Below are 21,180 nucleotides of genomic sequence, written 5' to 3'. Positions count from 1 at the left end.
TGGCAACGTGGTCTCTGCCACTGTGCCAGGAACAGGGGACATCTCCCTTGAGCTGTGGATAACCCCAGTGCTCTCACTTCTCCAGGGAGTGGAAGCCCAGGCAAAAGACAACTGTGTGGGGACACACTGGGACCCAGCAGAGGTGGGGGATCTTCTCTATGCTGCTCCCATCTCCTGATGGGGCTGGCACCAACACATGGCTGCCTGCCAGGGGCCTCAAGTGCAACTTTGTGCTGCTGCTGCCATTTTGGCACCTTCTTCTTGTCAGCCTCCACACAGCATGTGGTGGGCTGTTTGGATCTGGAGCTCTGTGGGCACATTGGAGAGGAGGCTTAGGGGGTATCATGGTATCCATGTGTGACCAGGTGAATAGGGGATGCACCTCTGGTTGCCATTGGCATGTCAAGGAGGCTGTGGCTGGACGGAAGGTGCTTGTGAACCCCCTTGTTCTGCAGTGCTCAGCTCTGTCCCAGGGATGCATGGCGATGGGGTTCAGGACCAAGAGGCAACTCCCCCTACCTCTCTACAACCAGTTCCGCCACTCACAATATGGCAGCCCTCTTCCCACCCCAGGCTCCCTCCCCGGTGCGCCACACTCAAGATGGCGCTCAGACCCCGCCCCTCCCGGTTCTGCCCTAAGTGACAGCGCGCTGAGCCAATAGCGACCCAAGCTGTGCGCCATCCGCCCAATACGCAACCGGCTGGGGCGGGTCCGGGGCGCGGGGTGCCCCCTCGGCTCCCGTCCCGGGCCGCAGTCGGGCTGGGGAGGCGGGGAGCGGGGGGTGGGGGGGATGGCGAGGAGGCTCCGCGCCGCCATGGCTTTGCTGCTGTTCCAGGCCCTACCTGAGGGGCTGCCTGCCAGCGTGGAACCTGCTCAGGTAGGGGCTGCCCCGGGGGGGTGCGCCTGGGGGGTGTCTGGGGTCGCGCCATGCTGGGGGGCAGTGTCCCTGGGGCGGGGACCGCAGGGGGGGGCGCGCAGGCAGGGGCAGCAGCGGTGTGAGCGCGGGGGGCTGTGCCCTTCGAGGAGATGGAGGTGGCCTTAGGGGTGGGAGGTCAGGCTGGCTGGCAGGGGCGGTAGTGTGCATGGGATGCTTGGGGCTTTGGGGTCTGGGTACAGAAAGGCTTTGGGAGACCCCCTCAAGGGATGGGGAGCTCCCGTGGCTTAAGCTGGAGGAGATGCAGAGACTTGAGTTTGGGGGTGCTTGTGTGTCGTGGGGATGGAGAGGTGCTGTTGGGATCTAGGCATGGGTGGCAGTGCCTCTCGTAGGTGCTTTGTATGGCAGGGTGTCTGCAGGATGTGGAAGAAGATGGAGGTTGTCTGGAGATGCTGGGAAAGATGGCAATAGCGGGGGCACAAGGCTTGAGCTGTCAGGTGCACAGGGACCTGTGGAGGGAGGTGCATGTGTCTTTCAGGGTGGCAACAGGGAAGAAGGTGGCCTGTGAAGGGTCAGAGTTGCAAGAGGTTTGGGATGAGCTAAAGGGCGGCAGTGGGGCAGCTGTCCAGAGGACCGGGGTCAGCAGGGAACTGGGACTTGAGTGGTGGCCTGGTCTTCCCCTGTCAGGAACTATGGTGGGGAGGCTGGGTGCAAGTCTGTGCAGAAGAATGGAAGGGAGAGCATGTTTCAACTGGGTTGAGGGGAATTAGACCTTGTTTGTAAGTTCTGACTACTTGCTTATTGCCATCTTCGTGCCTATAAAGGCTTTTAATGATGTTGATTGCCTCTTCTTCATCACTGTTTCCTGGCTACACTGCAGTGTGTACTGTTCCGATTTCCAGTGATGTCCTTGGGTCCCCTGGTGTAGATGCCTATAAACCTCTCCCACCTTGATCTGTAATGCTCAGTGTGACTTGGAGAGGACTATACGAGGCCAGACAACCTGTGCACAATCTGGATCTTATGATTCATGGAGTCAAGATGTCTTTTTCTCACTCTATGTAGAACACAGATCAAATACGATAGCTTCTTATTTGATATGGTATATTACCAATAAGGTACAAAAAGTAATTTGCATTTGTTGAAGGTCTGAGCCAGTGAGATGCTGACTGTAGGTCGCAGATGCTGTGGGTTGCATGGTGCTTAATGTCACAGGGGTGTAGATGGGGAGTGTCCCTTCTGGAAGGGGTCCATTGAAATACTTCTCAGTGCTTCTGCAGGAGGAGGAAGAGGTGAGGAGTTTGTCTATGACTACAGATGTTATCCATTTTTTTAATTTCTTTTTGGAAATTTCTTTTTGGTAGTGCCATCCCAAATCTCCATCAGCCACTCCAAAGCACAGGTTTGGCTGTAGCTGCCCTTAGGGAAGCAGGTGCAGGATTGTGTTGGACTGTGTCTTCCCCATCATCTCAACTGCCTTGAACAGATAGATGTCCAATTGCTCACTCCTATTCATCTGCAAGCCGAGGTACATAAATTAAGCATATATAAGCACATTTCAGGTCTGTTTTGCTCTCTGGTTGTTGCAGTATTCCAGCTGTGAGCAGTGGTCAGGTGGTAGGATTATCCATGAGGAAGCTGTGAAAGTCTTCAACCCAGTACATTCCAATGAAAATACTCTGAAGACTGAAAGATGCTCCCTCCCTTGTACAGCTTATACATTAGTCAAGGAGCTGGTAGAAGAAAGGAGTAGGAAGTAGCAAAGGAGGTAAGGAAAAAGGATGAAGGAGTGGGAGCCATCATACAGCAAGGTTGCTTGTGGGGTAATTGCATACATGACTTCTTGATATCGTCTCCAGTCAGTACACCAGAAATAATCCTAAAATAATAAGTCTTGAGTGGCACAACACATGAGAGTGGGGGAGAAGAGCTTTGGCGGCCTTTGTTTTCTTTAGAGCACTTAGATACAGATCCATCTTTTACTCATTTTCCTCATTTCCTTTCATAGTTTGTCTATATAAAACTCTTGAAGTTTATTTTAGATTTTAAATGTAGACTGTCTGTCAAAAGGCTGGTATTATCTCACTGCATTGAGATTGGCAGCTACCCACTCAAAGATGTCAGTGGTAATGTAGGATCTTGAAAATGAGCATGTAATGAAACTCTGTCTGCTTTGGTGTTGCCTTGGAGCCTGATTTCCTCAAAGCTGATGGATTTGTAGAGAAGAGCTGCAATGGGGCAGCACTGGGCTTGGAAGATCTCCACACCAGGGTTCCTATGTTTCTCACTGAAACCCTGACAGCATTTGCCTCTGGTCCTCTCCAGATTGTTGCAGCCCTTCCAGCCTCTTGAAACTGCTGCCTGCTTCCATCTACCGTGGCATTTGCCATGCCTTTCTTGCTTCTGCTGTCAGGGAGAGCTTGTTGTTCAGGACCCCTGCCTCCTCGCCTGTAGTTCTGTCCCACAGACCTGGTGGTCTAAGGCTGGGAGGTGCTGCAGGAAATGTGTCCTCTAAATAATTCAGGAGGTGGAGCTGTGCTGCCCAGCCGCACTGAACAAACATTCCCAAGAACACACTGTACTCTGCAGGAGGGTCTGATTTTTCAGGTTAAAATAAGTCCAGGCAGCCTAGGATCTTCAAAGGTGTTTCTTTGAACTAAGAACTTGTCTGAGGTGGTGGATGGAGGAGAATGAAGATAATTAGCTCATCACCATCCCGAGTCCAAGTTGTTTAACTCTTCATGACTATTCATTGCAGTTTCACTTGTAATCAGAGCACAAAGCTCTGTTAACTGGAGCTGAAGCATATATTGTAGATTACAGACAGAAATACTGCAATGATGTAATAAAATCAGGATAAATGTCACGGGAAGAAAAAATCTAGCCATGTTCAGTTGTGACTGCAGATGTCACACCTTAACTGGGCACCCTAGCTGGGTGCTCCCTTCTCAGTTTGAGGAAGAAGAAAGTGGGTAATAAGAAATAAATATATTTTAAAATGAGCTTGATCAATTTATAATGAAAAACTTAAAACGTTAATAACTTTTCTATTGTATTTTGCCTCTACAGGGCAGAGTAAAGGTTATTTGAATGCTCTAACTGTCTGTCTGCTTCCCATGCCTGCAGTTTAATTATCACATAGTTTTCTCAACTGTTGTTTTTTTTAAAAACAAGAGATTTAAGTGAATGTTAAGTATGTGACAAGTCTGAGGAATCTGTCTTTTTCTAATAAGGTGGTTTTATGCCAAAATCTGACAGAAGCATTCTCTTCTTAAAAGACTCATTTCATCCCAAATTAAAGAGTTTGCTTAAAGTACTGTGACTTGAGGGATGATTCATTGTATGTGACAAAGAGGACAGATCTTCGCTTTAAGGAAGAACTCAGTGTGACTGTTGCTGTGGCTAACACCCCTGTAACACAGTTTCTCTCCAAGGCTTTGCTCCAGCTGTGACCACAGCTCTGATGGCACCAATATGCAGCTACCACGCTTCGTCCAAGTTTTTCTGCATTTGGGCCCTTTCAGAGCATCACTTCAGGTAGTTTGTGGACTGAACAGCACGGTTTTGGTTACCCTCATGTAAGAGAGGATCCTCTCGTAAATTTTAGACAACTTTTTGCTTAAGGTAAAGGCAATTAGTTGTAACTGCTCTTCTATGTCTCCTCTATGACATCTATGTCATTCAGCTGCTTGTGTAACAATAGAATATATTTTGTATGCCATGATACCTTGTAACTCTTGGTTTTTGGCTTGCTAATTTCCACAGTTTTGGCAGGAGGCAGCAGAGATCAAAGTACATCCTGTACTTACTCAGAACAGGAACCTCTAAATAACTGTGCAGATTGGATTAAAGACTGCTCATACCATGATGATTCTACCACCATTGAACTCAGGTGTCTCATCTGTATAATACATTATGCCACTGATTAAAATTTTTGTTGTTTGTGAGTTGCCCTCACAATTGCACACAATGTTTTAAGAATTTCTCCCTACATCTGTGCAACTGACAGAAAGCCTGGTCTGAAAGTGTCCAGTGCATCCTAGGGAGGAGTGCAGCAGTTTTCTTCAGAATAATCAAAGCATCTCTGTGATGGGGACCTGTCATTGCCTTTCTGAGAACTTCCCTGCCACCCTCCAAATAGTAATTACAAAAATATAACACTACCTTAAGAACAAACTTGGGCAGCTTTTGTGGAGTTGTGCTATGCTATGGGGGAATGTGGAAAGTATCATCTACCAGAGCTGTTTCAATATGGTTGGGGATTTTTCCATCCTCAAGGCCTTTCTAGCCAGGCTGGGTAGGACCAGGTGAGCCTGGTCTGGCTGGTGGCAGCATCCAGTACTGAGAGTGCCTGAGTGATACCTCTGCTGGATGCAGTGCTGCTGGGCAGCAGGGATCCTGCCCAAAGTTGTGACACTGCCATCTGCCCTTCCTGTGAAACAGAGGGATGGATGTGCTCCATGTTTGGCCACATTTGAATGGCAGTTACCCAGCCCTGGCTAAAACACCCATTGACCCCTTGCTTTGATTCCTAGAAGTGCTGCTCTTCTAAGTATCTTCAGCAGTGGCTTTTTGGCTTGCAAAAGTGGAACTGTGGTCTTTTATATACCTCTGCCAGCCTGTTATATTGAAGTTCATGTTTGTCTTTCTTTCTGTGGTATTAGAAAGGCATTAATGTAGATAACAGTTTGTGTTTCTTCATAATCTGAAAACACATAGATGTCTTCCAAGGTAATGGGCAGTATATTTAATAAATGTAAACCAACCATCTTTTCCTTTTGCCTTTTCTTTACCTTTAAGTCAGACTGAAAGGATTGGCAGGATTGAAAAGACATTAACCTTGGGCAAAAAACTAGTGATATGCTGGTGATCTTCTAGCCTACTTCTCCATCCAGTGCTGTCTGTGTTGTACCCTTTGGTCATGGCTGTGCCTGTGCAAACATCTCCTTGTCAGGCATGTCGTGCAGTTTTAGTAATGCCAAACTATAGGTAGCTTTTTGTCCTGTCTCCTGACAATGTGCATATTTGCTACTGGGTTTTGGGATGTTCCTTTAATTTGAGCTACCCTGTTTCACAGAGTACTGGGTAAGAATTTGGCCTTTATGGTTAGCTGCATAGAAATCTTCTCAGCTTATTAATGCATGTAGCTGGTGACTTCATGGCTGTACATGCTCCTGTCCTGCTTTGTTTCATGGGGTTCATGAATCCAAGACAACCATGCAAACTGCTCCTGCCAGGGCTGTGCTGCGTTTTGCAACATGGGGCAGAGGACTCAGCATGTCGGAGACATTTCAAAAGCAGACTGTGAGGCAGGGCTGGTGACAGTCTCAGAAGGGCCATTAGTCATGGCAGGGTAGAGATGCTCGTTGCATGTTGCAGAACAACCAGATTGCGCCAGGTTTTGGTCTGTGCTTCTGAGTCAGAAGAAGGCAAGCATGGAGTGTGGGGCTGTACTCCTGGGTGACTTCATCAAGAGATGTTGATGGGGAAGTCTGGTCCCTCCTTTCCCCTGCTGTCTTGTGTGATCAGAAAACCCACAGCTAAGAAGACAGGCTTCGAGATGCCAACACCTGGGTGCTGTGGCAGTGGAGCTCTGACAGTCAATTGCCTGCATGGGTGAGCCTGTGAATAGTGCACATAAACATGCCTGAAATAACATCTGGCTGGAGAGAACAGGCTTGCCTAGCAGGAATTACATGTCTGTATCTTGCCTGTGACAAGAGCATGTTGGTGTGGCAGTCACAAATTATACTTTTCTGTGATTTTGCAGATACTGTTTGACTGCAAAGGAAAGCTCCAGGTGCTGCAGTGACCTGCTGTTTATCTGCTTGGACAAGGAGGAACTTTATTCTCCTCTAATGATGTGATTATCAGTGGCATCACTGCCCCCAGTCTTATTTTTAGATGACACTATAGTCTCTGCAAAGGCTTGTGATACTCTACTCCTGTGCTTTGTATGAAGGGGCTTGCTGGGTGCAAAGTGAGATGATTCTGGCAAACAGGTGCAGCAGACTAAACCTTTTAATGACAGTGTGTCCAGTGTTACTAATAGAAAAGAGAGACTTTATTTTGTGTGGAGGCAGCTTGTAGTGCTGGTTTGCAGTCCTACTCCACAGAGCCAGTGTCTGTCCACCCAACATCGCCTGAGGATGGTCCAAACTAGCAAGAGAAAAAAAGGATATGAGAGCTGGGTTATGTAGAAGATTTAGGTGCAATTTCCTGACTCTTCCTACTTCCCAAACACTTTTATGCCAGCGTACTGTAAAGCACAAATACAAGCACTCACAGTGCACTGGCAGCTTGCTGGCAAGTGACCATTTGAGCATGGAAGAAATCCCCAGTTTATCTGTGGACAGAGCTTTTGCTATTTAAAATGCTGCAGGCCACTTGCTGACAATGGGTTGCAGGGTGTACATGGGTATGGCAAGCTAGTACTGATGAGCTGTAGGATGCTGGGTTTAGGGAAGAAGGGAGAACAGGGACCTTTCCTTTTCTCATGGCAGACTTCAGGATCCCAAGTGCAGTCCTCAGAAGTAGCAGAGGACAGTTCCTTTCAAGAAAGGAAAGATATACTAAAAGTAAAGAAGAAGATTATCTCTGCTTCTTTTTTGATCTTCTGCATTACTATGAGGAGTAAGTTTGTTGCTTCTAGTAGTGATGTGTTTTTATTTCATCTCTGGTTCTGGTGCATTCGAGGCAGTGATATAAATTATATAAATTTCAGTGGGAACTCAAAAGCAGAAGGAGGTGCATGCATTTTTTTTGTTTCGGTTTGGGGTTTTCTGGTGTTGGTTTTTTTTGGTTTTTTTGTTTGTGGTTTTTGTTTTTTTTTTTTTTTTTTTTTGTTGGTTGGTTTGGGGTTTTTTTGGCTTTTCTTTTTTTTTCTATTTTTATATTTATTTATTTATTGGAGATCTGTCAAGGATCACGATCAGAGCAAAAACTAACTGAATCTTGGCTTCTTATTTCCCAAAAGTCCTCAAGTGGGACAGAGAGTGATATTAGCAAGAAAATGGTTTTTGTTAATGGAAAGGAGGTAGCTCACAGAAGGAGCTCAGCTTTAGGCAGTTATCAGTGTCTGTCTCCACATTAATTAATTTTGAAGCCACTGGCCGTCTTCAACCAAATTTGATAGGAAGAGACCTTGAAGATACTTAAGATTTCAACAGAATTCCTGAAAATAAATAGGCACAGAGGGATCTTAAAAAAAAACCCAAAAACAACAGGGAAGCACACTGAATGAGAGGCTGCAGTTGAGAGCTTATTAAGCACTGTGAAATTTGTGAGTCCATGATTGACTGACTTGATATATGCCCTAGTTTCTGGAAAAGGTTCAGTTGGAGCTCACAGTTTGCTAGCCTGCAAAGTCAGTCACTCTTGTGGAACAAATTGATGGGAGGTCAGCTTTACAGAGCTCCAGTGGTTACAGAACTACTTTTATTTTTCTTTTTTGTCTCCTGCTGGCTGAACAGCAAATTGAAGGGGAAAAGGCTCATAAGCTGTGGAAACAGTTATGAAGAGTGTGTTTTGCCAGGAATCTCACCAGCCATCTTATGTTTTCCCGGTGTAAAAGGTGTTGAGCTCTGGCTATTGGAACTCAGAAGGAAATTCAAACATTAATGACATTCCAGCAGACAGTGCAGAGGCTTTTTTGTGAGCAAATCTGACACTTTTCTCTCACATCTTAGCACACAGATATGACCAGCAGGTCAAGTACTGTCATTCGCAAGAGATTTTTTGTTACTTAATACGGAACCAGAGCTCGTAATTAAGATGGTCTGGGATAATGATGTGAGTCAAACAGCAGTGTAATTGTGGCAGCCATACCAGAGTAAAGAGTACTCTTTGTAAAGAGTACAAAATGTGCAGAAATACTCACCTTTCCCAAGGTCTGTATTCCTGACTCTTTGTAATAAGCTTTTGATTGCTTAGTAATGTATCAGTAGATGTGTTTTTAAAAACTTCTTCCTCTATGTGGGATCCTCTTTAAATCTCAGGTGGTGGATGATGGTCAACAGGAACCCATAGGAAATGTGTGTCTTCTGCCTCCAGCAGAAGATCAGGCCGCTCCACTGCATAGAATGTGGACAGACATCCCACTGGCTGTGGGCCGAAAATTGGTCCCAAGGAGCTAGCAACCTGCTGCAAAAGCATCTTTTAGAGCTCTCTGAAATTAAACAAGAATTGGGAGTGACTGGTGTGGAACAAAAGGGTTAAACAGTGGCTGGGGTCAGTCTGAGCCAAGAGGTATGGAAAGGTCTGGAGGAGGTGGTGGGCATTGTACAGGGGTGTTGTAGATACTGGACAAAACCTTTTAAGAAGGCATTGTATCTTCAAGGCTCTGATACTGGGCTGACTTCATCTCATCCTGTAAATCAATTGTATTGGGGAAGTTACCAAAATATTCCACCCCCAACACTTCTTGGGGATAGGAAGGATTTTTTTTAGGTATGATCTAAACGGTCTTTCCTCTGTCCTTGGAAGCATTTGATGCATCTTGCTACCTGAATGCATGTCAAGGTCATGACTTATGTCTTGGTCTCTTGTGTGATTAATTCCTACTTTCCTTACTGGTTGTCTCATGTGTTCATTTGGAGACTGCTTTTCAAACAGTCAATGCTGAAGAGAAGGAGGAGGTTTGCTCGTGCATTGTGTTGTTTTCAAATTACCTTGTTGTTTTGACTTCTGTCTTTAGAAGAAGCAAATTTCACAAACAGCTTGCATTTGTCTCTAATCTCCTGTGATTTGAAGCTTAGATAGAATAGGCTTGAAGGCATCTGTCATTGCTGATTGTCTCCATTTACTGACACCTAGCACTTGGACTCCTGTGCCTGTCTTAAATTGCAGTCTCAAAAAGAAGAGCTTTTAATTTGCTTTTAATATCCTTTTCCTAGCTCTATTGTTTTCTCTTTGACTAATTGTTTTACTCCTTCTTCCTACCCTTCTTATTAGGAAAGTTTTGCATCTCACACACTATTAAATATCACCCTCATGTTTGTGTCTCGTTGTTTTGCTGAGGTTCTCACTCTTCTACTTGGTCCTTATATCTCTGTACTTCCCAGAAGAATATGTGACTGTACTAAACCACCAGAGAGTGGCTATGCTGTGGAAACAAGTCAGGAGCTTTTAATCTCCTTGGACCCATTTTGTGCTCTTAAGCCTGTCCCTTGACTACAAAGTCAGAGGATCACTTGTCCTGGTTTGGGCCAGGATAAAGGTGATTTTCTGTCTGATCACCCTATCATTAAAAGTTGAATTCAGGAAGTCTGGTGTGATTTTGCTCTTCATACTGTAGTTCTCCACTCTGGAACCTGAAGTCTTCATTCTTTAGATGGAATTGCTGGAGTAGCTGGAGCAGCAGTTCTTTATTTACAGCATGTTGTGTATTTATAAGTATTATGCCAGGAAAACACAAATCTGTTCTTGCCTTGTTTCACCATTTCTGCCATGTCACTTCAGGCTGATAAGAGGTTTAAGGGCTTGTTGAATTCCTCATGTGGACAAAGCCCAGACAAATCTTTTTTTTTCACAACTTTTAGCAGAGTGGATAAACTTTGGGGAGCAAAAAGAATGGCACTGATGGTTTCTTCTCTCTGTTGTATTACATAGCAATGTGTAACAAAACCTTCTTTTACTATCATCCTACACTAAAAGATTTTAGAGGCTCAACCAAGGGATTATTCTGTGCATCTTAATAAAACAGGACTAAATTTGTATCATTAAGCACTGAACATACTGGCTTCAGGTTCAGAACACAGAGATCAGCAGGTGAGGAAAACAGCACTAGACAAGATGTTCACAGTGGCCTGGCTGTGCCACTTGTATCTTGATCTTCTGGAACAAAGCAAATGGAGGGTGTACTTGTGTCCATGAAACTGTGTGCCTTGGGTAAGTGTTATCTGAGCCCTGAGTGAGCTGCTGCTGTTGAAGTAGCCAGTACCATGCAGCTCATACAGAAAAAATTAATTTTATAAATCTGGAAACCTTAAGTTCTAGTGATATTTCACAAGTTGGGACAGGCTCTGAAGTGGGTGACCCTAGATTCTGTTTATTTGTATCCTTGCTGTGACAGCCCTTTTTATCACTAGCTCTTCTCTTGCACTGGCACTGCCTGCAGCAGTTCTGAAGGCACCTTCCTTTGAGACAGTGTGCAGGGTAAAAGTTGTTTATGCTTCTATCTAATGTCTTTAATTGAAGAAATAGGCTTTAAAAATACTGCTCTTATGTGTTTCAACCCATTAGTTTGTTCATTTACAGGTTTTACACTGCTTCTCTGTTGGCTTTTTCCCAGTCCTGCCAGCAGGCATCTTGCATATACTGCAATGCTGAGGCCTTTTGAGGGTGAACTGTCACTGTTTACTTAAGCTGAAGGATTAGTGCAAAGATAAATGATAGAAAAAAACGGTTTTCAAAGGAAATTTATTCGGTTTAACTGTGGGTGGGTTTTTTGCAAGATGAATTTGTAACTATTATAAAAAAGTAGATTATTATTATTAAAAGCTACAGTGTGCTCCTAAGTCCTTCCTTTGACAAATGAATACTTTTTGCAAGAACTTTTCAATCTGATCCTGGCTTACCACATGGTATTAAGAAAGTAATTTCACATTTCTTAACTAAAATGAGGACCTTAAAATGATGAATGTATTATGAACTGTGGGGTTTTATATCAAAATACATGGAGTTTGTGTGGTATCAGTTATATATATGGTGTGTACTTTCCCTCTTCAGCTCAAGGTTTGGATCAGAGTCATTGGTTCTAAATTAGTAATTGTTAACCAAGAAACTCCTGCTTTTCCTTCTGCAAGGTTTCGGTTCGAAAGTTTTCAATGCCCTCAAGTACTATAGTCAAACTTTACCTAATTGTTGAGATAGTTTTATTGTTCTTGGCTGCTTCTGTACTTGTGTGGTGGTTGTTCTTCTCTTTGGAAAGCATTACTGTAAATAATCGACATGGGAAGACACACAAGGATGAAGCTTTTGTGGATCTTACAAATTGCATGTGCTGTGTTTACTGCATAGAAAACAAACACTCAAAGGGAAGGCTTTTCCTTCTTCAGAACTTGCAGTTAATTGCTTCTGTAGTGAAGTCAGGAAGTTGCATTTGTTGTATCATATTCCCCTTTGGACACAAAAGCATGTAGAGATGCAGACTTGGGACTAAAACAGCAGGTTCAGTGAGCAGAGCTGTGAGATAAAAGCCATCTTACTGAAGTACAACTGCAGAATCTGAAAAGGGAGTACACGACCCAAATTGGCAGTGCAAATTTTTTTGACAGCTGCATTTTGGCTTAAAAAAACCACAGATGCTTAGAAGAGGGTAGTCTCTTTTCCAGAGCTTTGAACTGCATACCAAAATCTTTGGCCATGAACCACGAGGGTCTGCCATGCGTACCTTGGAGAGTGAAGGGGAGAAGGAGCCCAGAGCAGGTTGCCAGCAGGTCTTGTCCATTGTGGGATGGTGTTGGGTTGGGCAGGCAGTCAGTAGCTTCAAAGTGCCCCTGGGAAGTGGATGTCAGCACTCAAACTTGCCTTGCTTGCTTTGGCAGTGGGGAATTTAACTAAAGGGCAACCCAGCTGCTGGGAAGACTCAGACATCTGGTTTAAGTTCTTAACAGGATGCGCTACTTTTAATAATAACCTTTCTACAAAGAGTAGGATGATCTGATACGTCTAAAGAGGGTATTTTATATTTGCACACTAAAAGGACACCCTCCATTTCCAAACAAACATGTGTCATGCATATCTTGCTGTTTACCTTGCACCTTTCATTTAGGTGATGAAATTAACCCTCTAGTTTTACTTCCTCGTTCTTCAGTGCTAACCTGTTCCCATCCCCAAGTGCTTGGGCTTTCCATAGAGTAGAAGCCTTTCAGATCATCCTCACATCCTTCTGCAGAAAGGGAGCAGGGTGCATCTGCGTGGGTGGTGGGTGTTCATCTTGGCATTTGTTTCTCTCATTAAAGTGAGAGCGTGCCCAGTTTGTGTCAATAACACCTTTGATCCTCTTATTTAAATGAGATAGTGGGTGTCCTGCAGAAAACACCTCTTTAAGGTGCTTTGCAACATTGTGCTGCTGTGTGATGCTTGACAAAAGTTCATAAAGCCATATTGTAGTGGACAGTACATATAGTTTCCCAAGAACAGTTTTCCATATTGTAGTCTGCAGCAAACACATTTTATTCTCAGCTGATTGACCTCATGTGGACTTGTGCCTATGTAAGTAGCAGCTGAAATCAGTGGTCTGAGCACTGATCTGCAAGTTGCAGACAGTAGGTTATTATTTAGTGCAAATGCTCTGCAAGTGTCTTGCTGCAGCATTTTCATTCAAAAGGTCACTTCCGTGAGTTTGTACACAGATGAATTTAATGTTCTTTCTCAGCAAGGCAGGCCACACTGGAGAGTGCATAATTATAATAAATACAACTTTGTTCTCAGCTGAAAAATCCATCTGAAAAAAATTTTTCCAGCCCTTCCAAGAAATGCTTTTAGTAAGATAAATAAAAGCAATTCTTGAAGATTTCACATTCATTCAGCAGGAATGTTGGTGGGTGTAGGGTGCCTCTACTAAAGTCACTGAAGTCACTCATCACAGTGTGTTCTGGGCTCTATCAACTTGTATATTCAATAGCTGGCTAAGGGTAGCATTTGCAAATTGGGTTTCTTTTAAACCAATTAAACCCAAGTCCATTATTCCTTCTTGGTTTGAATCCTGGTTATTACTTTGGGTAAAACTGTTCTTAACAGCAAGTAGAGAGAGTTCAGTTAGACTCTCAACTTGGGCAAGGTTTAAACAATGCTTTGATAGGTGCATGTTTTTTAGGGATGTACATGTATTTATACAAGCTTTTGTGGCTTTTTTCCTGGTTGGCACTTCTTTGTAGTCAAACTAGATTTGTTTTCTTCTGACTTCTGTTTTGCAACAGTGGAAATGCTGAAGTCTCAGCCCAAATACAGAAGGAAAGCTAAGAGTTTCCCTCTGCCCTCTTAACTTCTAAACAAATACTTAAAAAAAAATACCATTTGCTTTCATCTTTCAAGACACTGAGCAGAGTGTGAAACACCCTAACTTCCGTTTTTTTTTTTTTGTTTTTTTTTTTTTTGTCCAAGTATAGCAAAGAGGCTCTGCTAGTTGGTCGGGATACTGGAGCTGGTGGAAGCTGAATCTTGCTGCAGTTCTTTTGGATCTGTGAGCAGGTCTGGTAACCTTTGGGGTTTCAGAGGGGCTCTGTGGGGTGATCCTCGAGTTTTTTTGTTCTTCCCCTGTAGAGATCCTAGATAAGCAATTTCCAGTTTTCTTTACTCAAAACTGCTTGGTAATATTCTATGGTTAGTTGTTGCAAGATTACTCTTCTGCAGGACTCTCCTGGAATCTCCAAGGCTGCAAGGCAGAAAAGACACATGTGGCAGCATCAATGGTAAATGAAAGATAATGCAGCTGTTCTGCTCTTGAATATGGACAGCCTGGTGCTGCAGTGCTTGGCATGAAAACTGCTTGTAAGCTGTGGCACCTAGAGTCTGACTTGTCCTTTTTCCTTTTCATTTCGGTGACTGGGAGGCATGGAGGCCTTACTAAAGGAAGGAAGAGTCTGATGTCTGGGCAGAGAAAAAGTGTGGGGCAATCACTGAAAACTGACCACTCAGACTTCATTAAATAGAGGTGATAGTATTGGAACTGGGGAGGGGGGTGAAAACTCACTTCTGCTTCCATTCATGGTCTTTGTGCTAGGTTAGATATTCATCTCTCAAAGACTTGATATCTCTTCAAGCTCCAGTGGGTTTCCATTGACACCAAGAATGATCAAAAGGAGAATATGCTCTTTGTCATCAGACAGTGGGCTTATACTTTATGGTCAAGTTCCATATCGATCTGGAGCAGATTTCATAGCCACTTTTAGATTATGACAGTCTGCTTTTTTTCTCAAGGTATTATATTCTCTCCTTGCTTATCTCCTTCGTTCCTGCCACCTCTTTCCTTTTCCTGATTCAAGTCTATGTTGATTTTATCTGCTGAATTGATCTGGAGTTGAATACTTGGCACTTGCTAATGAAACTTGTTTGGCAGTGAGAAAACCGGGGAAGCTCACTTACATTGATGTTGTTTTAGGATCTCTCGAGGCATCCTGACCCAATGTGGAGACGTGGTTTATTTTTGAAAGATTGTGTTGAGTTAGAAAATCGGCTCTTGTTCTAAAATGAAAACACACATTCAACAAAACCTGAATTTCACGTGGGTTGTGTAAACATGGAATTTGGGTTAGGTCCGGTCATCAGAAAAAATGTGATACTGTTGTCCAGGAAGTTACACTGCAAGAAATGTGGGGAACTTTAGAAAGTCACGTTAGCTGTGTCTCCTTGGGGAATTGCCTCAGAAATCCTGACCTCTGCATTTCTGCTGTGTGCTTTATATGACACTAGTGAAGATGGTCACTTGAGCAGTTGAAACATTCTTGTATACATGTGTTTGCATGACATGAACTGTGGAAAGAATAATGCTGTGCTTCCCAAACCACTTCCCAGAGACTTTCCCTCTGCTCCTACATGTGGCTCATGAACCATCAGTCTAAGCACTGTCTGCTTTGATCCATGCCGTGTTTCCTATGATCAGTCATGGAAACCTTTTGCTAGGGGTCCTGTTCACATCAGTTTCTAGGAGTGATGGCTGGGGTGCTCTTTGGTACCTCTGCTCTTTGCCAAGCCACCATCCAGGGTCAGTGTAAGGCTTTAGGCTGACCTGGATACCCTGTTCTACCCACATCTGCTAAAGGTTTCCTGTGCAAGATGCTAGTTTTGCACTCTTCTTTATCAACCCTGACAAGAGTTCTTATTTAAATGTTGCTCAATATTTTCAACATGATTTTGGGATGACTGTTAATTCCTTCAACTCCTTGTTTTGTTTTACAATTTCTAATCCCATTTTCTATGACTAAGTTCAGTTGCGTGGTTTCCACAGCAAGGATTAGAGTTTACTGCTCTAGGTACGTCATTCTGCCTTTGAAGCTGCTTGCTCATGCTTTCTTTGGCAAGCTCTGGCAGACATGCTTAGCAACAACAGAGATCATATCTTTTTGAAGCTGCAAAAGGGTTAATCAGAAGCATCTTTATGAAACCAGGTTGCTTATCCTTACAAGCTTTTACTGGGATATTTTTGGATGCTTTTGGAAGATTTATCAACTGCCTTTTATTACATTTTTCTTTCCTTTCTTGAAGCTATCTCAATGCTACGTATGATAATGTCAAAATTAACAATAAAAAGAAACTTCTTGGCAGGCTCTATGATGCAAACTGGTAAACGTGACTGTCTTCATGTGCATGGCATAAGATTTTTGGCTGGCATGTTCACTGTGGTTTAATGAGTGCAGGGCATCTGAAGTACATCTGTAACTTCAAAACAAACCCAACAAAAGGACTCGCATCCCCAGGCATGCAGATAACTGTACAGATGCTTTTTTCTTGAGAACCTTTCTGTAGGATTGGTCACAGTTGTGTTGAGTTTACTCATGTGTGCAGGGAGAGGGGCTGATGGCTATTCAAGGGAGTATTATTCTTTATCCAGGAGATTAAAGGTGTTGCTGATGATCAGGGGATTTCTTTGCATTCAGACTCTGCACTGAAATGGAGCACCTGTGCATCCGCAGTACTTATTTAAAAACATAAAGCAGAATCGACCCCCTGATGGGAATTGCTAATTGTGTTTTTGGCTCTATCTGCCTCATCGGCAGATGTACCATTGTGAAATTTTTACAACCTGATAAAATATTAGAGGATGCTTCTCTTCAAGAGGAAACTTGAGCTGCTTTCAGATGACACCTTTTTTGAAACCAGGTGAGAAATGTGTGCTTGCCTCATTGGGACTTGCACCTACCTCTGCTGGCATAGCACCAGGTTGTTGATGCAAGATCCATGGATTGCAAATAGTTCTGGTAAGGCAGATGTTAGATTCCGTGCTCTGCATATTTTGTATGATGCAGTTGAATGGATCATAAAAAGCTTAGTTTTTAATATATTGACTCAAAGCAGAGATAGCTGTGCATTGCAGTACAAACTTTTTCCTCATTTTTAGTTAATTTCCAAAGCCATGAGGGACTTGCTGTGTTGATTCCAGTATAGTGGTGAATGCTGAGCTTTGCACGTACTGACTTTTGGTACAAAGTTTTGTGTTGTTTATTTGTAATGTAAGGATCTTCCAGAAACATAGAGGAATCTGGTGACTGTGCTTTGCATTTTCTTGCTTATTAAAATTGTACAAATCTAGAATCTTCCATTTCTGTAAATTTCATTTGTCTAACATTTTTCTTCCCAGGTAGTATAATCTTCTGGGATTTAAGTGTTTGCAGATGCAAATCTCTGTGATCACAAGCACTTAAAGAACTATCAAATGTCACATCATTAGGTCACCAGTTCAAATCTAGTCCAAAGTTGTAATGGGTATTTTTATATAATAGCACCTTTCATCAGGATTTATGTCTAGTTGCTTAAATGATAACAAGAGCATTTGCTATTCAGAATTCTGAATTCAAGTGGGGACAACAAAAACTAGAAGCAGTTTTTCCGAGAGCAGAAAATACTGTTTGGTTTGTGTTAGTATGCATATGCTTGTCAGTGACCATGGTGCTTTAGGAGTAAAGACAGCCTCTTCTTAGAGGAGCATATGGTGTAAGATGTATATAAGATGTAATGCAGAAAGGTAACCTCACCTACCAGAAAAGTGTAAGCATTTGTCAAATTTGATATTTTTAGTGTGTTTTCCTGTGACTTTTAAATTGCAAGAGCCTTTGAAGAAAGTATAGGAAAACATATAAATTTTGAGGAGAGAGGTATTTGGAAATTGGAAATACAATGAGAATGTTTTGAATGGCAACTGGAACACTTTTGAACAAAGTATTTAAGTTTTTCCAGGCAGCTGCTCTTCTAAAGAATGATGATTCATTAGCTAGTTTGTTGTTTTATTTTTGTTTGTTTCTTCTAGTATTCATCTCAGGATTTTTGTATAAAGCTTCACTTCCAAATCTGACCATAAATTTTAGGTTTCTGGCCAAAAAGTGTGGGCTTCAGTTTAGAGTAAAGTCTGGTACTTACAATAATTCACTGGACTGTGAATTTCTCCAGTCTGTAGAGAGCTAGAAATGGTTTGGTTCAGCTGCAGGGGCATTCATAGCTTCATGGTTCCTCCTTGTCAATTTGTTATTCTGAAGTTGGGAAATCCTTGCAATCTCTTTGAGTTGTGTTGGGATATGGAAAGCCTTGGGAATATCCAGAGAGGCTGACCTCTTGTATGCTGGGATCTGCCTCAACCACCTGTTGATTCCAAAGTTTTCCTGAATGTTTCCTATGCGCTCTCTGGCTTGTTTCAGGGACCAGCTTGGCAACATAATCAGGAATCAGTAGCTGGAGTCCTTCAGGAAAGAAGCTGAATATGCTGAAGTATGAATTCTGGTGTCCTGTTTGTTAGAATCTGTTAGCAGAGATGTCAAGATGTGAAGAAGAGAGATGTGAAAGCTGGTACAAGTTCTTTCTTTGTGCTCCCGAGTTGAGAAATTAGGATCTGAATTGGTTTCCCCACCCTGAAGGCAGTTGCATGGCTTCTCTTGCATCTCATCACTGGTGACTTTTGTCAGTGTTTGGAGGTACAAAAAGTACTTGTGAGCTGTGGAGGCAGGAAAAAAAGATATTTAATGGCATTTAAAAGCAAACCCAAACCCTGATATAAGCAAATGCCTGCAGAACTCACTGTTGGCATTATGTCACATGGATTCCAAACCCTGTGGTTCTTAAAAATAGGTTTTCATATGTGTGTATCCTGTTAAGAGTCTTCAGTCTTTTGGAGTTTTGATTTCTTGGCACTTGGGGAGAAATTTGGAGATTGTTCATTTTCATTCCTTATGCCACCTACTGCTACCATTTTCCTTGTTATTTCAGAGACTATTGACAATATACTTCCTACTTAGAACAGTCTGCTAAATTCATATATGTCAGAAGCACTGAGTGCTTGTTTCTGCCTCTTTTTTTGTTGCTGATTTGCTTTATAAAGGCAGTATTGAAGTTCTGACTTAAAAAAGGAATACCAACCACTAAACAACTTCTGTTTGTATTTCAGGCTCAGATTGTGTTTTGGCTTTTAGCTGTGATTTCAGGCAGAAATCGTGCATGGATAGGAACATTTATAAATCATAATTCTGGAGACTAAAAGTTACTGAGAGTATAAAGGAACAACCTTTATTTAAATATTTTTTTGAAGCTGAGTCATGACAAGATTGGCAAGTTCCAAGGGAAAATATAAATCTGTTTTTTATTTAATATAGTTAACAATTAAATCTTTCCTGTACAGAAATTTGTTAGAGTGAATTATGCTTTGAGTCTCGTTTTGTGGAAGAGTGAAAGACAATATAGTTATCCTGATAGATTTGTTTGTTTGCTTGTTTGTTTTAAATATAGATTTGGTCTGGGACGGGGGTAAATAAGAGGAAGATGTCATGGTTTTGATGTGTCTCTGAAGATTGGCCCTAAAAATATGGTAGTCATAAACAAGTGCTAGCTTTCAGAAATGAGATGACTTTGCATTCATTTTCCCTTACTACAGGCAAATCACTAAATCATGGGATGTCCATTTCTGAAACCTGTTATCTTTTACTTGGGAAGGTATTCTGGTTGTTTTCAATACATATGCAAGCTTTATACACTGAACTAGCAAGAAAAAAACATGTCAAATCATTTGCGTAGTGTAAAATAATAGACGTTGTCTATAAACATTTATGGCTTTGACTCCACTTCTGGTATGGTAAATTCTATTCTTATCCTGCTTATGGAAGATAAAAGAATAGAAAATTGACTTTGCCAAACATAAAGCCCAGTACAATTTAAGAGAAGACCGCAAGTTATTTAAAGTCCAAATCCTGTGTTATATAAAGGCCATCATTTGTTTTGCAAAAAACCCAGTTAATGTTAAAATATGTGTTATCTGTCTTTTTGGAAATAGATTGCAGAAGAACACATTTGTCAACAGGAAGTAACCATAATCTTAGGAGGCATGCAAGTGTCACACACAGATGAACAAGACTGCAAAGAACAAAGCGAGAACCTTTCCCCTGTCTTTTCAGGCTGTAAGTAGGACCAGACACCACCCTCTTTTATGAGGGCTGAGCAGGCTTTTGGAACTCCTTTGCTGTGTGTGCAGTCCTCATAGAAGTCCTGGTGCTCGGTTTTCTTGACACAAGCTGGCTTCATGGACTCCAGCTGCAGGTTGATGCCAGCCCACAGCCACAGCTTTTCCATTCCCAGTGTGTATCAAAGGGTCCTAAGATGTTAGTAAGATTTGCAGGTCAAATCGAACATGAGAATTTAAAGGAGTCCTTGTGCTGGTTTGTCACGCTGCCAGATGTGCTTTACTTAACTGTTGCATGTAATGAAGGACCTTTTGAGGCTGCATTGATCAAGATAGTGCCATGCGTGTGTTCATCATTGAAGGGGAAAAGTGAGATCAGGAGGAATGAATGTTGTGCTGCAGCACAACCGGAAAAGAGACACTTTTGTGTCCTGGGAAGAAGTCTCTGACTTGTACTTCGAGGCATTCAGTCTAACACATCAGCATTAATGTTATGTGGCAGGTTACTTTTTTGTCTTGTTAGGCTGACCTGCCTTTACAGGAGTGGGCCATTGTCATCTGCTTTTCCTTCTGGCAGAGGATCCTTCGTGTTGTCCCACTGTATGCTCTTCAGCTTTGCCTGCTGTCTCCTCTTGGCTCAATTACCTGTTGTGTTGCTCCTTGTAGGTGGGGCCAGACATCCCACCCTTCAAAAAAGGTCTAGGCCTGGTTTGAGAGAACATCCACAAGTTTTCTGGATGGGATGCATAGCATGGGAGCCATTGAAATATTGGGCCTTCAGTTATTTGGATATTGTGGTAGGAATGAAGGCAATCAGAAAAAGCAGCAGACAGGAAAATCCTTCTGTCTGCTGCAAGTGCCAGTAGCCCTGGAGGAATAAAACTGAGATGCTCTCCTAACTATTCTTTCTGGGTTAGGTTTGCTTGTTTGTTTAAAGACTGAAGAGTGTTTTCTGTCTCTGAATATGCTCAGAAATGGGATGTCTATATATACTGCTCTCAAAAACTTACAGAAAGCCAAAGTGACATTCTCACCATTTCCCATATCTTCTATACTGACATGCTGACATTCATCATAAATTGATGACACAACATATAACTTTGTTGTTTTGGTCTTGATTCTCTTCACATTTTAACTAGTCTGGTGATTTGATCAAAGGATATAAACAGAATTGGTTTTACAAATTTGGCTTAAAAATTCTCTAAT

The 21,180-nt window shown here is 42.6% G+C and overlaps 2 protein-coding genes across 6 annotated transcripts in view; one reads left to right on the top strand and one right to left on the bottom strand.

Annotated features, from left to right (window-relative positions):
- C7H10orf95 (chromosome 7 C10orf95 homolog) overlaps positions 1 to 13,974 on the bottom strand; it is a 237,984-nt gene extending 224,010 nt beyond the window's left edge. For all 3 annotated transcript variants that reach the window (XM_071748422.1, XM_071748420.1, XM_071748416.1), the window contains exon 1: positions 13,943 to 13,974. The gene's annotated coding sequence lies outside the window, so the exon portion shown is untranslated. The remainder of the gene's footprint in view (positions 1 to 13,942) is intronic.
- The window catches only part of WBP1L (WW domain binding protein 1 like), a 59,127-nt gene continuing 38,700 nt past the window's right edge, over positions 754 to 21,180 (top strand). Inside the window, exon 1 of one of the 3 annotated variants that reach the window (XM_071748406.1) lies at positions 754 to 878. In XM_071748406.1, coding sequence (XP_071604507.1) covers positions 792 to 878 — 87 coding nt within the window. In that variant the 5' untranslated portion in view covers positions 754 to 791. The remainder of the gene's footprint in view (positions 879 to 21,180) is intronic. The other 2 variants (XM_071748405.1, XM_071748407.1) reach the window with 2 other exon arrangements.

This window comes from Heliangelus exortis, chromosome 7 (genome assembly GCF_036169615.1).
Source record: "Heliangelus exortis chromosome 7, bHelExo1.hap1, whole genome shotgun sequence".
Taxonomy (NCBI): Eukaryota; Metazoa; Chordata; class Aves; order Apodiformes; family Trochilidae; genus Heliangelus; species Heliangelus exortis.
The sequence above is the reverse complement of the archived record's forward strand: the minus strand, read 5'-3'. Positions and strand labels throughout refer to the sequence as shown.